The sequence below is a fragment of the Passer montanus genome, unplaced genomic scaffold (assembly GCF_014805655.1).
Source record: "Passer montanus isolate IOZ18808 unplaced genomic scaffold, ASM1480565v1 scaffold49, whole genome shotgun sequence".
In the NCBI taxonomy this organism is placed as follows: Eukaryota; Metazoa; Chordata; class Aves; order Passeriformes; family Passeridae; genus Passer; species Passer montanus.
The window spans coordinates 6,013,199-6,032,199 of NW_024369818.1; the positions used below are offsets into that span (position 1 = coordinate 6,013,199).

Here is a 19,001-nt window from a genome sequence, read left to right on the forward strand (position 1 = left end):
GCGGGGCGCCCGGGGCGGCGGCGGCAGCGCTCCGTAGGCGCAGCGCGGCGGAGCCGGGCCGAGGCGCGGCCATGGGGCACCCGCCGCTGGAGTTCAGCGACTGCTACCTGGACAGCCCCGACTTCCGAGAGCGCCTCAAGTGCTACGAGCAGGAGCTGGAGCGGACCAACAAGTTCATCAAGGAGGTGATCAAGGACGGCAACGCGCTCATCGCCGCCATCCGCGGTGAGCGGGCCGGGGCGGGGGTCCGGGCAGGGCTCGGCCGGTCGCCGCGGGGTGTCCCGTTCCCGTGCTGGAGCCGCTTCGGGCCCGTGCCCCGCATCGCTCCGGCAGGGCTGGCGTTCCGCGGAGCGTGTCCCTGTCCCTGCAGTGCCACCCCCGCTGCTGTCCCCTCGCAGGGTCCCCCGTCCCGCTGGGTTGACACCGGCGGCGGGACCGGCCGAGCGTTGGCAGCGTGGATGTGCTGGTTTGGGGACAGCCGCCCGGGGAAGGTGCTCCGTTATTCCCCGAGCATCTCCCGGGCGCGGGGGGAGCGGGGCGGGTTCGTCCTCGGCCATCCCCTGAGAGGGGCCCTGCAGCGCCCTGCTGGAAGCCCTCCCTTTGTTGTCGGTGTTCTGTCATTCTTCAAATCACGGTGAGCATTTTTCCCAGCGAAATGTCGATTTCAGTGTTGACTTTGAGGGAGTCGCCTGTTCAGAAGTGCTGACAGATCACCAGAGCACCTGGGCCAGGTTGTGTCATCTGAAACCGCCGAGTCCCACGTGTTTGACACTGACCTTCTGACTGCTTAGATTTGTTTTTGTTTTCCCTCCCCACAGCTGTGGATCCCCCTTCATACACACCTACCCTGTGTCATCTCCCTGGACTCCATGATCTTAGAGGTCTTTTCCAGTCCAGATGATTCCAGGATTCTCTGCCGTTATCCATGCAGCAGAATCCAGGCCCAGGCCACCAGAGCATCCATGGGGGCAGTGGAGGGACACAGACAATCCACGCTGGTCACACACGGTTTTCCTGCCAGCTGGTTGGTTTCAGTTGGTGTTAATAGGTTTAGCTGCTGCCCTTTTGTTCAGAATAATTCAGAGCTTCCTTGTTATCGAGGCTGTGGCTGGAATAGCCCGTGTTTGCCCATCTGGAAGCAGCAGAGACAAAAGCTGGTGTGACTGAAACTGCCGACGTCACAGGGCTGTGAGACCTCACGTGGGTACAAAAACTCAAATCTGCACAGTCCAGGGCAAAGAAAAACCCCAACAAAATGGAAATCAGAGGGATTAAACCAAACCTGCTTGCTAGTGGAAATGTTTTTCTTCATCACTTTGTTCAAAACCATTTCCCTTTTCAGTGTTGGTAGCACACAGGGATGTGAGGGATTTCGCTGGGTCAGCAGACCCGGCCCAGGGAGACTGGCCAGGGAGGAAGGGCAGAAGCAGAAGAAAGCAGAGCACACCCAGGCAGCACTGAGAGCCCTCAGGGATGAGGATTTCTTGCCTGAAATACTGTGGGGTGTTTTTGTAGCTGACCCAGCAGGCTGCCAGGGAGGTGCTGGGGCCCATCCTGCCTGGGCTTCCATCAGCTCCCTGTGTTTAGTTAACAGATAACTTAAAAAAATATATACATCTCTGAATCCTACCCATGTGGAGCTGTGGGTGGGAATCTGGGGTGCTCACTGGCCACTGGCTGACAGTCTCTCTGTGCCCCCTGACAGGGTGGGGGGACAGTCCCTCTGTGCCCTCAGCTGCTGGGATGCAAAAGCAGTGGTGGTCCCATCAGGAGAGTGAGATCCAGTGAGGACAGAGGGTGAAATACCTGAAAAGGGCTACAAGAAGGGTGGAGAGGGACTTTGGACAAGGGATGGAGTGATGGGACAACAGGGAATGGCTTCACACTGAAAGAGAGCAGAGTTAGATGGAAAAACAGAGAGAAATTCTTCCCTGTGAGGGTGGTGAGGCCCTGGCAGAGGTTGCCCAGGGAAGCTGTAGCTGCCCTGGAAGTGTCCAGGCCAGGTTACCTGAATGAAGGTGGTGCTTTAGGGGGCTTTAAACTCCTTTGGCCTTCCATGGTTAAGGGAAACTGGTTCCATTCCCTCCACCCAACTGATGTGTCACCAGCTGGAAAAAATAAAATTCCAGGGGTGAAGCTCTTCGAGGGGCCTGCAGCCCACCATATCCTGGGGAGAGTCATCCTGCAGCCACAGCCCTACCAGTGCAGCCTTTGAGTGTGGTACTTTCTCTTGTCAACTGACATCCCCCAGCAGCTGAGGACTCACAACTACCTGGGACACCACCAGGGGACAAAGTATTCGGTATTGCCATGTGGGGAAATAAACTGACTAAAGCAGAGAATAATATTGTTCATTTGTAACAGTCTTGGTTGTGAAAGACAGTAATAGAAAATAATACTTTGAGTCAGAAATGGAAATTATTTTTGCTGTAAAGTTGGCTGCGTCCCTTGTTTTTTTGTGCCAGCAGTATGGAGAGTCACTGGCAGTGCCAAGTGACAGTGCTGGTCCCACACGTTGTACTGGCAGTGCTGAGACCACCGTGGCCTGTCCTTGGTCAGGCAGGGAGAAGGAGGTGTCTGTCCCTTCATGCCCATCCCCTGGGCTGGCCAGGATCAGGACCTGATGTGGGCACTGGGGATTCAGCTCCAGCAGCAGCTTGTCCATGGCCAGCACTGGTGACAGAGGAGCTTTGCTCAGGGCATGTGCTCTAGGCCACTGGGGTGTCACAGGTTGTGACTCCATGGCATCACTGTGGCTGCAAGAATGGCTGCTTTACAGCAGTTTCTTTCTGTGCTTTGTGTAGGTTTCTTTAATCTCTCCTGCTTACTGTGCTCAGCTGTGTGTATGATAATGCAAAATCACCTATTTCCCCTGGTCTTTGATCTTCTCTCCCAATTAAATATCAAATGGAGTTGGAGAAATGTCAGATGAAGGCTTTTCTCATTAGTACCTGTGAGTGCTTTGATGGTAAAAATTGTCCTTTCAAGCTCAAAGAGCTGTGAGTTCTCATGCAAATGTTTTGTATGTGGTTTTGCACTTGATTTCTGTCCAGCGTGGAGCTCTGCAGAGTGCCTGGGACTGTGCTGGCAGTTCCCAGCCTCCCCAGGTACTGTGAGCACTTCATCCTGAAGGATAATGTGACAAAAGAATCATCATCATCATCATCATCATCATCATCATCATCATCATTCCTGCAGCGCTGTGTGTGGGAACTGGGTGTCCCCTCAGGGAACTCTTGTGTCCCCCAGCATGGCAGACCTGTTCTGGACAGGTTTCTGTGCTGTTGTTGGATGTGGTGCCTGGGGGTTTAATGCTGTGGAGTGTGGGAAGCAGTGTGGCATTGGAACAGGTTATTTTAATGGGATTGAAGTACTGGAACAGGTTATTTTAATGGGATTGAAGCACTGGAACAGGTTATTTCAATGGGATTGAAGCACTGGAACAGGTTATTTCAATGGGATTGAAGCCACCCAGAGTGGCCTGTCTGCCCAGTTCCCCAGAACCCCATGTCTTGGTTCATGGGAAGGCTGTGGGGACAATGGAATCTGTTCCTGCAGCATGATAGCCAGATCCTGGGGAATGTGTCTGAACAACCCTAAAGCTCCTCTGGAACATGGGGAAGAAGAGATCCTATCCCACACGAGGAGAGGCTGCAGCTCTCCAGGCAAGCATCAGCTTTGCTGGGAGGCACAGCTGCAGTGACAGTGTCCTGTCCCACAAAGACAGCTGAGCCATGAGACAGTGAGGAGCAGGAGGAAATGACCTGCTGGAAAACATCACTCCCTCCAGCAATATGTGATCTCTTGTTGGCTCCTTGCTGGTCTTCCCCATCCTCACTGGGGATTTCAGCCAGTAAGGGCACCAGTTACTGCTGGTAACTTGTAAAATTGTCCTCTAACTTGCCAGCTCTGTCTCAAAAGGCATCACACCCATAGCCAGAGCCCAGCTCTCCCTGGGAGCATCGGCACCCTGCGGGCATCCTCAGCTCAGCTGGGCACAGGGGGTCTCTGCAGCCCACAGCTGCTGATGGAGCAGCTCCTGGGCTCTGAGCTCTGAGCACAGAACGAGGGCCCCAGTTGGTGTAAATCTAAACCAGACACGCTTTAACCAGACACTAAAACACAATAGCAGAAAAAAGAACAAAAACTCTCCCCAAAGCCAGCTCACCCCCAGCGCCAGCGCTGTATCCTCAGTGCAGGCAGGAGAGAGGAGAGGCTGGCACAGGATCTACCAGATCCAGCTGCGAGGCAGATCCCACCCGTGTTCTGGGGCTCAGGGATGTGTTTGCTGGGCTTTGCTCCCCCGGAGCAGCTCTCTGGCTGGGCAGGTTGTCTCTGTTGGGTTTGCTTTGCCAGTGGCTGAGGTGCCAGGCTGGGCACGGGATGGTTTGGCTGTGCCATGATGTCCCCAGGCCTGGCTCCTTGTCCCTCACTCCCTCCCTGCTGAGGTCCTGGGTTCCCCAGCCACCCCCCTTGGCTCTTGCTGGTTACAGCTGCTCCATCCATGCCCAGGTGTGCCCTGGGTTTGTTTTAGGAAGCCCAGGGCAGGGGTGGAAGCCAGCCCTGTCTCTGCCAGCTCGGGGGCTGGTGGGAGGACTCTGGGCCAGCCTTGGCCCAGCTTAAACAAATCAATGTGCAATATTTTGTGATGGCTTTTTCCAGCCCAGATATGCTTCCCAAGGACTTGCCTGCGTACAGCAGCACAAGGGGCCAGGACAAAAGGCAAAATTGTTTTCATGTGTTTAAGGATATTTTTTCTAGTGCTGCACATGAGGCATACAGGGAGCTTTTCATCCATCTTCTGCTGCCTTTTCTGGCTCCTTCCCTGGGAGGATGTGGGTGTTATCCATGCTCTGTGTGTCTCACAGCCCACGGCTCACAGCAGCACTACTGCTGACCTAAGAGTTTCCTCTTGAGTCACTGTATGAGGACTCAGCTTTTCTGGCTTTTTACTTGAGGTATTGTTGGAATATTTTATTCCTAATGCCGTTGGTGGCACACTGATAACTACAGATGTGGCATCCCAGGCTTTTCTGTCCTGCAGGGTGCCAGCCTGTCTCAGAGGAGTGCCAGTGCTGTGCCCGCTCTGTTCTGCTGCAGCAGGCAGCCAGACACCTGTGGCCCATCCTGGCCATGCTGCATCCTCCTGCCCACGCAGCGTGGCTCTGGCACTGATCCCTGGCTGCCCAGCCATGGATCTGGGCTGCAGGGAGAGCCTGCAGTGCCAGGTTGGGCCATTCTCCAGGGAGAGAGGGGCAGGTGCTGCTGTGGGAGCTGCATGGCACTGCCTGGCAGGAACACAGAGGTTTGGAGAGCTGTGGGTTCATAGAAAAAAACCTCTGGTGAGCAGTCAGCACTATTTACAGATACTGAGCACCAAAATGCAGCAGCTTTGGAACTGCTGGAGTCGTTCAGGAGGCAGCAGTTATTTTTCCTTACTCAGCATTAAATGAATCTTCCAAACACATAAAGCTTCTGTCTGAGGATCTGACACGTGTGAATGAGAAAGCTTCTGGAACCTTGTTTCTGTTCTGGGGATGGTGCATTGTCCACACTGGACTGTGTCATGTCTCACAGCCTCTCCAGTGCCACCAGCTGAGCTGCTGCACTGGGAGCAGTGATCCCAGGCCGTGCTGGCTGTTTTCTCCTGGGGCACATTCAAACATGGTTCTCTGCCCCATGTCCTTTCTTGTCACTGAATTCTCCATGCAGGTGAACATGCGGTCATGAGTTGTTCAAGTGATGATAACAGCAGCAGAATAGCCTGAGATAAAGTCTATAAATATAAGTACAGCCCAGAAGTCAGTTGCTCTGTTAGTCTGATCTTGCTCCTTTTTAGCCTGTTCCCACCAGCCAAGCCTGATTTTGAAGAGCCTGGGGATGTTTAAAACAATAATAGATTTTTTAATGTTACTAAACCTTGTAGCCGTGAGAACAGAGAACAAGGGACACAATTTATACCTGTTCCATCACAGGATGAACTGGTGACTTGCAGATCATCGGGGGACCCTTCGATGTGGAAACACAAACCCAGACCCCCAAGTCCTTGCAGAGGTGCCCAGAGTGGGGGTAGCTCTCAGCAAAGCCCCCTGAGTGTGCTGGTGAGGCTGCCCCGGTGTCGGTCAGGTTGTTGGTGCCAAGGAGCCTCCCGGGAGGTGCCAGCTGGTGCAGGACAGGCCACGTCCACACTGGCATCACCTCCCAGCCTGGATCCGGGGGGATGCGAGTTCCTCCCCGCACCGAAGCACTCGGGATCGCTGCTGGGCCGGCGGCGATCCCTCCCTGTGCTGTGTGACTCAGCTGGCCCCTGCCCAGCCCCGCTGCGCCCTTATCGAAGGAAACTCTGAAATCATCGGGCTTGGAGCGAGCGCCCGTCGGAACCTGCCCTGCCTGGGCTGCATGTGAGGGCTCTGCAGATCATGAGACGTCTCCGTGGGGATCGCTCGTGCTCTGCCCCGGATAAGAGTCCGTTGTTTTCATGTTTGTTTTCCCCGTGTCCGTCCTGCCTGTGCAGCGGGGAGCCGCGGATCCTGGAGCACGCCCACCCTCTGTGCCGCTCACGCCAGAGCTCCGTGCCAGGAGCCGGCTCGGCTGCTCTCGGAGCCCGGAGCGCTGCTGGCATCGCTGCTGCTCTCCTGTGCCCCTGGGGAAGCGGCTGCTGCCCCTCCCTGACAGCTGACAGCTCACTCCTCCCAAGGGAGGGCAAAATCCGTTTGTTTTCCATGGCTCAGCTTGGTGTATTTTTATTTTTCAAAGAGTCTGTTCTTCATTCCCCAGCCCGAGGACCTGTCCCCAGTGACTGCCTTCTGTGGGACAGTGATGTACACAGGCATATAAAATAGGTGCAGCAGCCAGAGCCGCCTGCCAGCCTCACCCTGCTTCCAGCTGGCTGCCTGCTTGGCTTCAGCCCCAGCGTGTCACCCACAGCCACAGCTCACCCAGCACTGCCATCCCCAGGGCTCACCTGGCAGCACCATCCCCACCACTCCCCTGGCCATCCCTGCTGCAGGGGCCGGCATCCATCACCTTCTGTGTTTTCAGGAAAGCTGGGAGTGCTGCCACCCTTGGAGCCTCCCATGTGGGGTTTGGGAGCCCTGCCCAGCTCAGAAGCTGCCCTCCACTTCCAGCAGCTGCACCGGTGCCCACGGAGCAGGGCACTGTCCCCCAGCTGTGGCTGTCCCTCCTACGCCCGGGTTCACTGTGCTCCAGGGCAGTGCTGAGCAATTCCCTGGTGTGCTGACAGTCAGACTGGCACACCAGCTGGCCTGAAATTCCTGCAGGTGTGGCAGCACCAGCCCTGTGGTTGGGCTTGGTCTGTGGTGAACCAAGAACTGTGATGGCGTTTTGTCCTTTGTGACTCTTTTTTGCCTCTGCAACCCCAGGAACATTTGTTTAAAAAACAGTTGCATTATTTCTTACTGTGCATTTCACCACTTTTGCTGATTTCTAAGGCAGCTCATCTTTTCTTTACTTCCATTTCAGCTGGCCACGTGTTCTGGGCTGGCTGCCCTGTGTTTCTTTCCAGTTTTGCTGAAGCAACTCCTCCAGCTTTGCAGGGCTGCAAGGTTGATTTGAACGGCCAGCAAAATGGCAAAGGGGAAACAAATAATCTCTGAGAAGTTCAGGCTTCCAAAGTGCAGTTTTACCCATGGCTCATCCTGAGGAGCACTAAGGGAAGTGCTGATGCCAGCAGGAGTTTTGCTGCTGTGGGGAGAGCAGGGGTGCCCTGGCTGAGCTGGGGCAGGCAGGAGGCTGTGCTGCAGCATCCTGTGCTGCCCTTGTGTTGCAGAAGCAAAAATAATTTAAAAAAATTTATCCAACACACTGTCTCTTATAAAAATATTAAACATACAACCTGAAATGCTGCTCTCTAGGAAACCAGTGCAAGCCAGTGAGTGTCACTGGGAGAATGGTGTGCTCCATGTCTTTTCTTTGAAATGTGGCTCTGCTTTATGTTTCTCTTCTGACCAATGGATCTGTCACTGTGGAGGTCTTAGGAAGAAGATGCTAGATAACTTAATCCAAGGGAGGATCAGAGTACATCACTCCCAATTTTCTCCAAAACAGACCAATATACCCCAAAACTTTGTTGTCCTTCCAGTCTTGCTTGGTTGCTTTGTGTTTTGGTGGGGTTTTGGGCTGATATGTTGCCAAACTTCCAAGCTATTGGTGAGGAGACCCACGATCTCCTTGTGCTCCAGGCATCCAGGGAAGCTCCTCTGTGTGTTCAACTGCCTTGAGCTTCAAGGTGCAGCCTCGTAACCTTTGCCAGCTCATCTGGAGCATGGCAGGTTCGGCAGAGCCGGTTTTCTTCAGGCAATGAGGGAGATAAAGCAGGCGTGAGAATTATATGATGAGTGTGAAACCTTGCTGTCTGGGTCCTTGGGTATTTAATTTAACAGTAAATAAGAAAATAAGCCTGTCAAGCTCGTTTGGGCACTTCCCACAAGGCTGGCTGGGCAAGGAGAAGAATTAATGAGAATAAAAGATTGAAGTTTAGGACAGGAAACAGAAACTGTGGAGGGCAGGGGGAGAGTGGGAGGGGGATGTGTGAGTGGAGGTGATGGTCCAGAGGGCAGCTAACCAACTTGCAGAGCACAAGCTAACCACAAAGCAGAGCAAAAGGTCACTGGTTAGGGAGAGGTACTGAGAAATGTCTTTTTACTGGGAGCACAGCCCTGCTCTGTTGCCTGGAGCTTGGGCTGGACTGGCTGTGAAAGAGAAGCTTATGAACAACTCAGTCAATGAAGGGCTGACTAGGAGAGGTAAATGTGTGACAGAGTGTGAGACATCCAGTAAATTCCTTCACAAGAGATTTGTAAAGCACTGCTAAATATAGCAAGTTATTTTTAGCAGTTCATGCTAGCCACTTACTCCTGGCAAGTGGAAAACCCGTGTCAGTGTGGGAAAAATGGCCTTTGTCCAATGTGTCAGGATTTCTGAGTCCCCACAGAGCCTTCAGGAGCACTTGCGGACGGCTTGCCCTGGGTCAGTGCCAGGCACTGCCTGTCCTGGGCCACTGCAATTCCCTGGTGGTGAGCATCTCTCCCCTGTGCAGCACCCACAGGGCTGCACTCCTTGCAGGATGCTGTGTGGATTTGGGACTACCTAGAAGGCTGACTGGAAGGTTACATTTTTATTCTCATCTGAGAAAATTAACATGTTTCTGTGAGCAGCTGTGGAGTATTTGGGAGTGTTCCATACATCAGAACTCATTAATCCTGATCTTGATGGCATATCTGGGCTCACTGAGGGAGCTCATGGCTTTCCAGGCTGAGGTATTTTTGTGGAACAGAGACTAGGGGCTTCATGCAGGTGGTACACACAGTGTAAATCCAACACCTTGGAGTAGAGGCTGGCCCCTTGGCCACTTATTTTGTGTGTTGGCTCCTAAAACTCTGCTGCAAGGACAGAAAATTCCTGGGAGGCAGTGGATTGGGTACTGTGACCAGAACCTCCTCCTCAGGGTGGTGATGGTGATCAGCTCCATCTCCTTAGTGATGGAACTCCCTGGGGAATTCTTTGCTGGGAGTTGGTAACAATGGGTACATTATTTTCCCCTTAGGAATCATAGCCATATGTCTGCACGCTGGGAAAAGTGGAATTTCTCATGCTGTATGTATGCTGTGCACAGCTCTCCACCAGGGAGGAGAAAATCATCCACAGGGGCCATTGGTAGGAAATGTAGGTATGTCCTCAGCTGCTGTGGGCCAGGGTCTTACAATGTTTCCCTGACAAAAATGGATTTCCAGGGTTGAGATCCCAACCCAAAAATTTCCATGTCTTAAAATGCCCTTGTTAAAGGGCAGAGTGAACTTTAATTGTCTTTTGTTTACTTATTTGAAAGGAAAGTGTGTGGCAGGCTTTGATAGTTCTGTTTTCAAGCTGGAGAAGAAAGCAAAATGCAAAGATGGAGCTCCTACTTAGCTTTGCTCTGGTTATTTGCACTGCCACGATCAAACCCTGGCTGTGTTTTCCCTGCTGATTCCTTATGGGTTTTATTCATGGCTTGCTGAAGCTGTGACTGAGTTGCTCTGCTACTGCAGTCTGTGGGTTGGGCAGATGCAGAACCTCAGGAATTGCTTTTCTCCCCATGGAAATCTCTGCTGGCTGCTCTTCCCCGAGCTGTCCATGCGTAGGTGCAGGCAGGGAGACCAGTGAAAGTCGCTTCCCACCTTCCAGTGTGGGCTGGGACATCCTGTCCCTTCCTAGGAACAGGGCAGGGATGCTGCAGCCCCATCACTGCTCAGCTGGATCAGATTAAACTCAGGACTGCCTTTGCGCTGAAAGTGTCACTGGCCAAGGATTGCAGAGATGATGAGGTTGAAGGGCGGTATTTTTATTTTGCTTTTTCCTCCTTAATTTGCTCCCTGGGAGCAGCCAAAGGGCTGCTGAACCCACTGCTTGCTCTGCCCCTGAGCTTCTGGAGGAGCAGCAATTCCCAGCTGGCTGTTTCCTAGGAAGAAGCAGAGTGGTGCTGTGTATAGCAGCTGCTGCACAGCTAATGAGTGTCATATAAACAAGGGCTGTTTGGGTGTGGATAACAGGGGTGAGGGTGCTGGCAGCCTGGCCCTGGCCAATGCGATGTGTACCCTCCACACCCACTCTTCTGCACAGCTGGAGATGTTCTGTTGGTTTTCAAAGTGTTTATTTCTAAAAATCAGGTTGTTTTTTGCACTTGTGTCACACCTGGTGTCCCATTGTGTCCCTGTGGTGTTAAATGAGGCAGCCCAGGCAGGGCCCTCCTGTCCTGGCTCAGAGATCCTGCTGGTCCCCATAGTTGTCACTGCTTGGTTGTCACAGCCACTTCTGTTTCTGTGTGCTCAGAGGCATGGTTTCCTCTCTTGGGAACAGAGGACCATTGCAGTCACACAGACTGTGACCTGGGTTGTAATTAGTAAAGCTAATTAAGGATGTGCACCTGTGACACCTCGAGCACTGCAGACCCTTGAGCAGCACCTCCATGCTCCATTCTCTGACTGTGTCTGTTCACCCTGTTCCCCCATGGTTCTGTCCTGTGGTCATGGTTTCCTTCTGGTTTAAGTTCTGAGCACTGGAGGAAAAAGCAGCAGCACAGCCTGGTTTGGGGCTCTGCTTGTGTTTGTGTTTTGTCAGAGACCTGTGGCTTTTGCAGTGGTAGCAGCACTTTTTTGTTTGTGGTTTTTGGTTACCTGTGGTTGCTGTCAAAGGTTGAAGTGCGAATTGTAGGTCCTTACTGAGCAAGCTGTGAGGCACATCCTCCCAGAGCTGCTGGCTCTGGAGGTGTGTTTATCCACACATAAATACAGCCCGAGCTCTGTGTGTACCTCCTGAGGCTGGCATGGCTGGCACTGGTGCTCCCCACTCCTGCCCTGCAGCCGGGCTGGGGCCACTCTGTGAAGTGATGGAACTTCATTTTGACTAGGAGAGTAAATTATTGTAACCACAAATGGGGAAATTTGGCTTTGATTCCTGACGCTGGAAGGGAGAGGAGTCCTTCAGGACTCCTGTTCAAATTCATTTTGGTGTGTTTCCATGGAAACAGGCTGAGCAGGCAGGGTCCGTGGGGTAGCGCTGAGCCTTGGCGTGCTGTTTGCAGGGATATTCCAGCTTGGAGCATGGCACTGTTGCTTGATCCTTGGGTCCTGGTGCTGGGGGAGCAGGACAGGCCCTGCAGCTGCCTCTCCCTCCTGCCAGGCTCTGGGGGTGCAGAGCAGCAGCCTTTGGCAACCGAGTGTTTGTACTGGGGGGGAAAACATTTCTGACAGTTAAAACAAGGGAGAATACAGACTTATCTCTCCCAGCGTGGGATGGAGCCCCGTTTTTCCACAGCAGATCTTTTCCTGACGGCTCCTTCCTGTGGTCAAGCCTCTTTCCTGTGGCCATGGCTTATCCCTTTCTCCCCAAGCCTTCCTGATGGGTTGTCACCACTGTCACCACTGCCATTTGGGTGCCACCGAGGGAAGGGGCAACGTCCCATCGAGGGTCTCCAAGCACTGACACCAATTCTCTGCCTCAGGGCCTGGTGCTGGGCCCTGCAGGGACACAGCCCCTGAGTGGGGACATCCTCTGTTCCCATGGTGCCAGCAGTCAGTGAACCCCGTGCTGTGTCCCAGTGACACCCCAGGGCTGTCCCACAGTGCCAGCAGTCAGTGAGCCCTGTGCTGTGTCCTACTCACACCCCAGAGCTGTCCCATGGTGCCAGCAGTCAGTGAGCCCCGTGCTGTGTCCCTGTCACACCCCAGAGTGTGGCAGTGCCGCAGCAGCAGCGATGCTGTCCTGTGCATGCACACAGGAGCTCTGTGAGGAGCCGATGTTCAGCCAAGGCTCTCTACGTGTGGGAATCGAGTTGTGTTGGTCTGGAGAAGCCTGGTTTCCATTAGGAGCTCCTCCAGAGCCCGCCAAGCACGCAGGGTATGGGCTCACACCCCCCTCCCTCTCTCCCTCCTTCTCCTCTGGGCTGACAGGGACACATGGTACATGGAGACCCCCTATCCCTGCCAGGTACCACCCATGGAGACCTGTGGTGCCTTGTCACCTGTCCCCAGCCAGCACCCATGGAGGGGACAGGTGGACACACAGAGAGACAGATGCTTTTAGAGAGGCTCAAGAACACACAGTGGGCTGGGAGGGGTGTTGGGAAGGAGGGATTGAAAATCACCGGTGACCAGCAGCAGGGGAGGGGCTGGATGAGGCCGCAGCAGCATCAGGGATGGTGACGGTGAGGGGATTTGCAGGGCATGAACAAAGATTCCCCTGAGCAAGGGCTGAATGAGCCTCCGGCCTGGCCTGAGCGAGCACTGGGGGACTGAGGGGGAATTATTTGCTGAGGTTTTCCATCAAGTCAATGACATCGTTCTGTGAGAGAGTTCACCCATTTACGTGCTCCAGCCCCTGGCAGCTGGGGCTAAATAGCGACATTCAGGCCTGAATCTGCCCATTCAGGAGCAAAGGTTTGACCCATCGAGGGCTGCTGAACGAGGCTTTTGAGGGAGAAGCAGGGACTGCACTCTGAGCCTGCACTGGGGACCCGGCAGTCCCCCCACCCCTGCCTGCCCAGGGACCTTGGGGAGGGTCAGGAGCTCCTGACCTGGGGACAGGGGAAGCAGGGCAGTCTGGGGACCTGCCAGTATCCCACACAGGCCACTTGATTTCTTTCCCCCAACATTCATTTCAGTGTTGTCCAATTTTTCTCTCCCCTTCACAGCAGTATTTCAGAACATCCCATGATTGCCACCACAGTAATGAGCTTTATTTTCAAATAAAAAAAAACCCCCATCCATGTACACCAAGTTCCTATATACAACAATCATGGTGCTGGCTTGGCAAAGCAGAGGAGGGAGCTGGTTGCCCATAAGGTCTGTGCCATCACATCTTCCCCACTTGTAATTTCATGAATTTCTGAAAGTGCCATCTCTGTGCACTGCCACAAAGGAGTCCAGCCTGGGACTGTGCCCATAGCTGGAGTCCCAGATTAGGGGAAGTAGCAATGTAAATCAGAGGATAACATTATTCCTTTGCTTTCCTTTTTGTCGCCTACATGCTACTCTCTGAGGTCAGGCAAGTGCAGCCTCCTCCTGTTTGTATTTCAGGAATTGTAGCTTTGTGCAGGATGGTGTGGTCAATCCAGTGAGTGTGCTGTCCCTGCTGGCCCTGGTCAGGCTCTGTACTGGTGTCATTGTCACGTCCCAGGGCCCCTCTGCCAAAGCCAGCAGACGCCATCCAGACACGTCCTGCAGCCACACAGGGTGCAAAGACACAAAGCATCCTTTGGGCCAGAAACTTCTCTGGAAGGTCCAAAAATAATTTGGACTGAGCCACAGGAAACATCAGGCAATTTCTTTGCTCCCAGCCCAGACTGTTCCTCACCAGCAGGAGCAGCAGGTCCCAGGGCCATGTGTGGGTGCCCAGCTGAGGCCCCTGGCTCAGCTGTGTGCTCTGTGGCACTGTCCTTCCCTCAGGGCCTGTCTGTGTCCATGACCCCACAGAGGGACAGTTATTTTTAGTGCTGCCTTTTTCCTCACATTTATTTTCTGACTCTACAGATTTTTCTCCCATATTATGAAACAATTTCTGTGAACAGTGGCCAGCCTGTCTGACAGCCTCTGAGCTCCAAGGAGCTGTGCTGGTGCACAGAGAGCCCTGGAATATCTCCTGAATGTCTTCCTGCAGGGAAGTGTCCCTTCCTGTCTGTGCTGGACACAAGGCCATCGATCAGTTATTGTACTGTGTGGTGCATCCATTAGTGCTGCAGAAGTTTTTTCAGAGAGAGAAAAAACCCAAATCCAATTCTCTCTGCAGCCTCTGAGGGTTATTAATGCTGCAGCATTTTCTGCGGCACTGAAATTCCCAATGCTTATGGATTTTCATAACCACCTTACTATGATCTTTTTCCATTCAGGATAAATACTTAGGACATGAAGCCTTTGTAGAACAATTGCAGAAACCCACAGCTGATTGCTCTGTCCTTTTCCAGGGTACTCCTCAGCAGTGCAGAAGTTCTCCCAGACTCTGCAGTCCTTCCAGTTCGACTTCATTGGTGACACACTAACGGATGATGAGATCAATATTGGTGAGTTCTCTGCTTTTTGAAGCTGACTTCCAGTAATTGGAACAGTCTCCCTCTCTAGGAATTAGCCTGCCTGATGGTTTTTAAGCAGCCTCAGGAGCTGGGTTCCAGGCAGCTCTTCCACAGCTTATTTTATGAAGTTGAACAGTCACGGGTCGAGTTTCACATTCCCAATTCAGCGGATAATTTGCAGAGGTTTTTCCATGGCTCCAGGCCTGCTCCATGCTGCCAGGTGCTGGGAGGAGGCAGTGTGGTGCTGACCTCCCATCCAGCCCCTCTTCCCAGAGCTGCAGTGGAGCCCAGCTCTGGGTGCTGCTCCCAGAGCTGCCTTTGCTGTGCAGGAACAAACTGCCCCACGCTGCCCTGCAAAGGCACCAGGCTGCAAACTGCTGGGAAAAAGGGTTGCTGGATGTGTCTCAAATGGAGAACAATGGCCATCTGTGCCCTGGGCAGCCTTGCAGGGCTGCTCCCTGCACATCTGCTTGGAGATTAGTGATCTTGGAGCTGTGTTAAATCCCTGCCCTCCCCCAGCACAGCTCTGGGAGTCACTCAGCATCCACAGCCTGGGAGGCCTTAATGCCCCAAACCCTGCACATTTCACATGAATCTGCTCTTGGCTTAACAGGTCAGTGGACCCTGCCGGGGTGACAGGGGGTTGCAGGAGGGACAACAGAGCATCCTCAGCCCCGAGGTTCTGACTCTGCCCCATCAGACAAAACACTTGGGCAACCTGTCTGGGCTGAGGAGCTGGGGCTGCCCCCAGGCTCACAGGGCATTGTCCAGGCAGGAGCACAGGGCATTCATGGGGTGGGGCACAAGGCACAGGGTCTTTTCCAGGCTGCTCCCGAGGGCTGCACATAGGGGAAAAAAGGAACTCCAGCTTTTGTCAGGCAGGGGTTGCAGAGTGGCAGCAGTGTGACATTGCTGGTGTCAGGTCTCTCAGCCACTGTCAGAAGGGGAAGGAAGTAGAGCCTGTTCCTTGGGCTGTTGTATTTAAAGCCACGTGAAGCAGACTGCAGCCCGCCCCTCCAAGGCTTGTTTCCTTTGTGGAAAGTCTCTGGGTGAAACCTGCTGGAAATGAGTCAGCCTCCAAATCTAATGGCAGCAGAGGTGCTGAGCTTCCAAACACACACGGGTCAGGAGGAGAGAATTCTGCCATGGAAATGCCCCTCCTGGGAGCTGAGGGGTCTGAGGCAAACAGCCATGCAAGGAAAGGAGTGTCCCTCCTCTTGGCTGGAAGGAACAAAGCTCCAACAACCAAGCAAAGCTGCTGGGAAAGACAGAGGTTGAATAAAAGGATTGTGGGATGAGGGAGAGCAAGAGAGCAGATGTAAAACTTTCTGTGGTGAAAGGAGCATGTTTCCCTTCAGTTTTGCTGGGGAGTATTTGTTTTGCTTTTTCAAGAAGAGGTCCCCAGCTTCTCTGTGAAGAAGCCTGGGCTGTGTTCTTCCTCCCACCCAGGCCCTGGTGTGCCTGCAGGGCTTGAGGCTTCCTTATTCCTGACACAGCAGTGGGGCGTTGATGTCTCCGGAGCAGCTTCCATCTGCCAGGGTGCCAGGGTCTGCGTGGGAGTGCAGAGCTCATTTCATGTGCAGGATATGGGAGTGAACAGAGCACTTACAGGCACTTCTTATGCGCTGCAAGAGAACGTGTTTGGGTTGTAAATAGAGCGTAAGTCACACTGCTCTCTCCTTGTGTGGGCACAGAGCAGCCTGGCACCCGAGCGGGTGGCAGCAGGGACACTGCAGGTGGCAGTCAGGACACTGGGTTGACGAGCAGCACTTTTCCCTGGGGATGTGAAAGGTCATGGATGCACCCCTGTTACCCCACAGCTGCAGCCCCTCCTGTGCTCCCTCCTGCAGCTCCTGCACTGTCGCCTCACGGGACCCAAATCAGCAGCTCCTGCAGAGATGGAGGGGGCAGTGAAATGGGGTGGCATGTTCTTCTCTCCCAGGCATGGGAACCTGGAATCCTGTAAGGATCTTCCTGGGATGGTTCTGGCTGCCCAGCAGTCTCTCTGGTGTTTCCAGGTGTCAGTTCCCAGGTGTGGCTGGGCAGGCTGTGGCTGCTGGTGACCCCCCTGCTCTTCACTGCCCTGCATGGACTGGCAAATTCTGACCCAGGCCAGCAGCACAGATCAACCCCAGGCACGGCTGTGCTGGCAGCAGGATCTGAGCCTTGTGTGTGGTGCAGGGTCAAACTCAGTGGGCTGTTCTGTGACTGGAGCCAGGAAACATGTTCCTGGGCTCTTCCTGTAGAGCAAAGGGAAAAAACAGCTAGGGAACATTTTAGGCACTGACATATTCCCTGTAAGTTTGGAGCTGGATTCTTTCTCCCTGTGATAATTCTTTTCCTGGCTCAGGCCCCTGGTGTCCATGCACTCCATCATCCTGGGGAGCCACATGTGGCCCTGGTGTGAGCACCATGAGCTGTAGGGCCACTGCATTGCTGGGTGCTGGAGCCCTCACTGGAGGAGAGCTCAGAAGCTCCTGACTCAGCAGGAAGGTCTGCTGTGCCACTGCCAGCTGAGGGCCCGTGTCACGAGGCTGCAGTTGCTCCCTTCTGTGTGTCTGAGCAGCTGCAGAATGAATCCTTACACTGGGCTTTAGGACAGGTACCTCTCCCAAGGTGCTGCTGTGGATGAGGGGAGAGAGCCCTCAGCTTGCACAGGGAGCACAGGAGCACCCTCTCCCTGACCTGTGGGAAAAGCTAATCCTATGCCTGCACTGCTGTACACCTGCTGTGCCCCTCATGTGCTGCCCTGCCCTGCCCAGCAGGGAGGGAGGTCTGAACTGCAGAGCTCTGGGGTCTCACAGAACCACTCTGGGATGTTCACAGGGCAAGAAGGAACCTGGGACCCACCAGACCTGTCCCACGCTGTGCTGAGCAGGCTGGCACTGTGGGAAACTTCCCCATCAAACTCCCAGGTAGCTCCCAGCTACACTGGGGTGATCAGGTTGTTGCCCCAGGCAGCCAGCACACAGCCACACTACCTGCATGGGCAGGTGTTTGCCCAGCCTTGCCTTGCAGCCCAGAGAGATGGGAGTTTGGCTTGGCACTGTCAATGCTCTGCTGCTGAGAGGTTTCCTCCCATGGGACAAATTCAACCCCTTCCCAAGTTCTCCTTTGATGGGCACGGAGAGGAGCTGCATGTTCCTCCTTGGTGTGGGGTCAGCTACTCCCACCTACTCTTTTATTTCCCCAAGCTGAATTATTCTTGTTTCAGTTTGTTAAAGGAAAGGTTTTCTGCTATTTTCATTGTAGTTGGACTCCAACTGATTATCAATGAGATCTTTTTGTTTAACTTCTGACATTTTGGGGAGTGGTGTCAGTGTCTGTGTCATGTCTACACCTTCTGCCTTTCCTCCTGTGCATGGACTTTGTGCCTCCTGGTGCTGCGTGTGATCTTTGTCATTCCAGGCCATTTTCATTTGACACACTTGTCCTGGTCCTGGCAAGCACCTGCAGCTCTTTCTGGGACAGAGGTGCCAGGCCCATCCTGGTGCTGCTGGCAGCTGTCCAGGCAGCCCTGTCCTGCCCAAAGTGACAGGGCCTGTCCTGCTGCCCTGGGGATGGCAGCTCCCCTTCCCCCTGTTTGGCCTTTCCCTGCATTTGCCCCTTCTCTGCCACCTGTATTGCCATCTCTATAACACAATTACTAATAAAAGCCAATTAACATCCTCTTACCTTCCCAGGGCCTTCACTCTTTCATTGCCTTCACTCCTCTCCCTTGCATATATAAATACCCCTCAAGGCCAGCCTGCACCTGGCATTGCCTCACAGTTTCTGCCAAAAGGAGACACCTCTTGGTTTTTTTGCCAGCCTTTAGATGGCCATGATGGGGGTGCAGCAACATTGGAGTGTCACATGTGTGACTGATGTGTGTCACACACTCCAGTGCCACATCCCAGCTCCACTGACGTGTGTCACACACTCCAGTGCCACATCCCAGCTCCACTGATGTGTGTCACACACTCCAGTGCCACATCCCAGCTCCACTGACGTGTGTCACACACTCCAGTGCCACATCCCAGCTGCACTGACCAGCCTCTTCTTTTCTTACAGCCGAGTCCTTTAAGGAGTTTGCAGAGCTGCTGCATGAAGTGGAGCTGGAGAGGTCCATGATGGTAAGGAGATGGGAGCTGGGCTCTGTCATTCCTGACATGGCTGAGTGCCAAATCACAGCCACAGCACCTTGTGCCTCGGTGTCAGGCTTCTCAGCAGTGAGAGCCCTGGGAATGTGCTCTGTACTCATCTGGTGCATGGTGCCATGGCCGTGGGCCCTGAGCATGGGCAGGCACAGCAATAGGTGTGGGGGGCTGTGGTTCTCCCAGGCAGCACAGACAGACACAAAGCCCCAGGCCCTGCAGCTGGAGGGGCTGCTCAGCAGCTGCTTCTGTGGACAAACCAAGGGTTAAGGAATAAGAAGTGTTTTTGCTCAGTTTTTGCTGGG

General features: G+C 53.8%; 1 protein-coding gene across 2 annotated transcripts in view; it reads left to right on the top strand.

The window, feature by feature from the left end:
* Positions 1-6: 6 nt before the first annotated feature.
* OPHN1 (oligophrenin 1) overlaps positions 7-19,001 on the top strand; it is a 48,553-nt gene continuing 29,558 nt past the window's right edge. The window contains exons 1-3 of one of the 2 annotated variants that reach the window (XM_039722622.1): positions 7-225; positions 14,456-14,551; positions 18,614-18,675. In XM_039722622.1, the coding sequence (XP_039578556.1) occupies positions 72-225; positions 14,456-14,551; positions 18,614-18,675 (312 nt within the window). In that variant the 5' untranslated portion in view covers positions 7-71. The remainder of the gene's footprint in view (positions 226-14,455; positions 14,552-18,613; positions 18,676-19,001) is intronic. The other variant, XM_039722623.1, reaches the window with a different exon arrangement.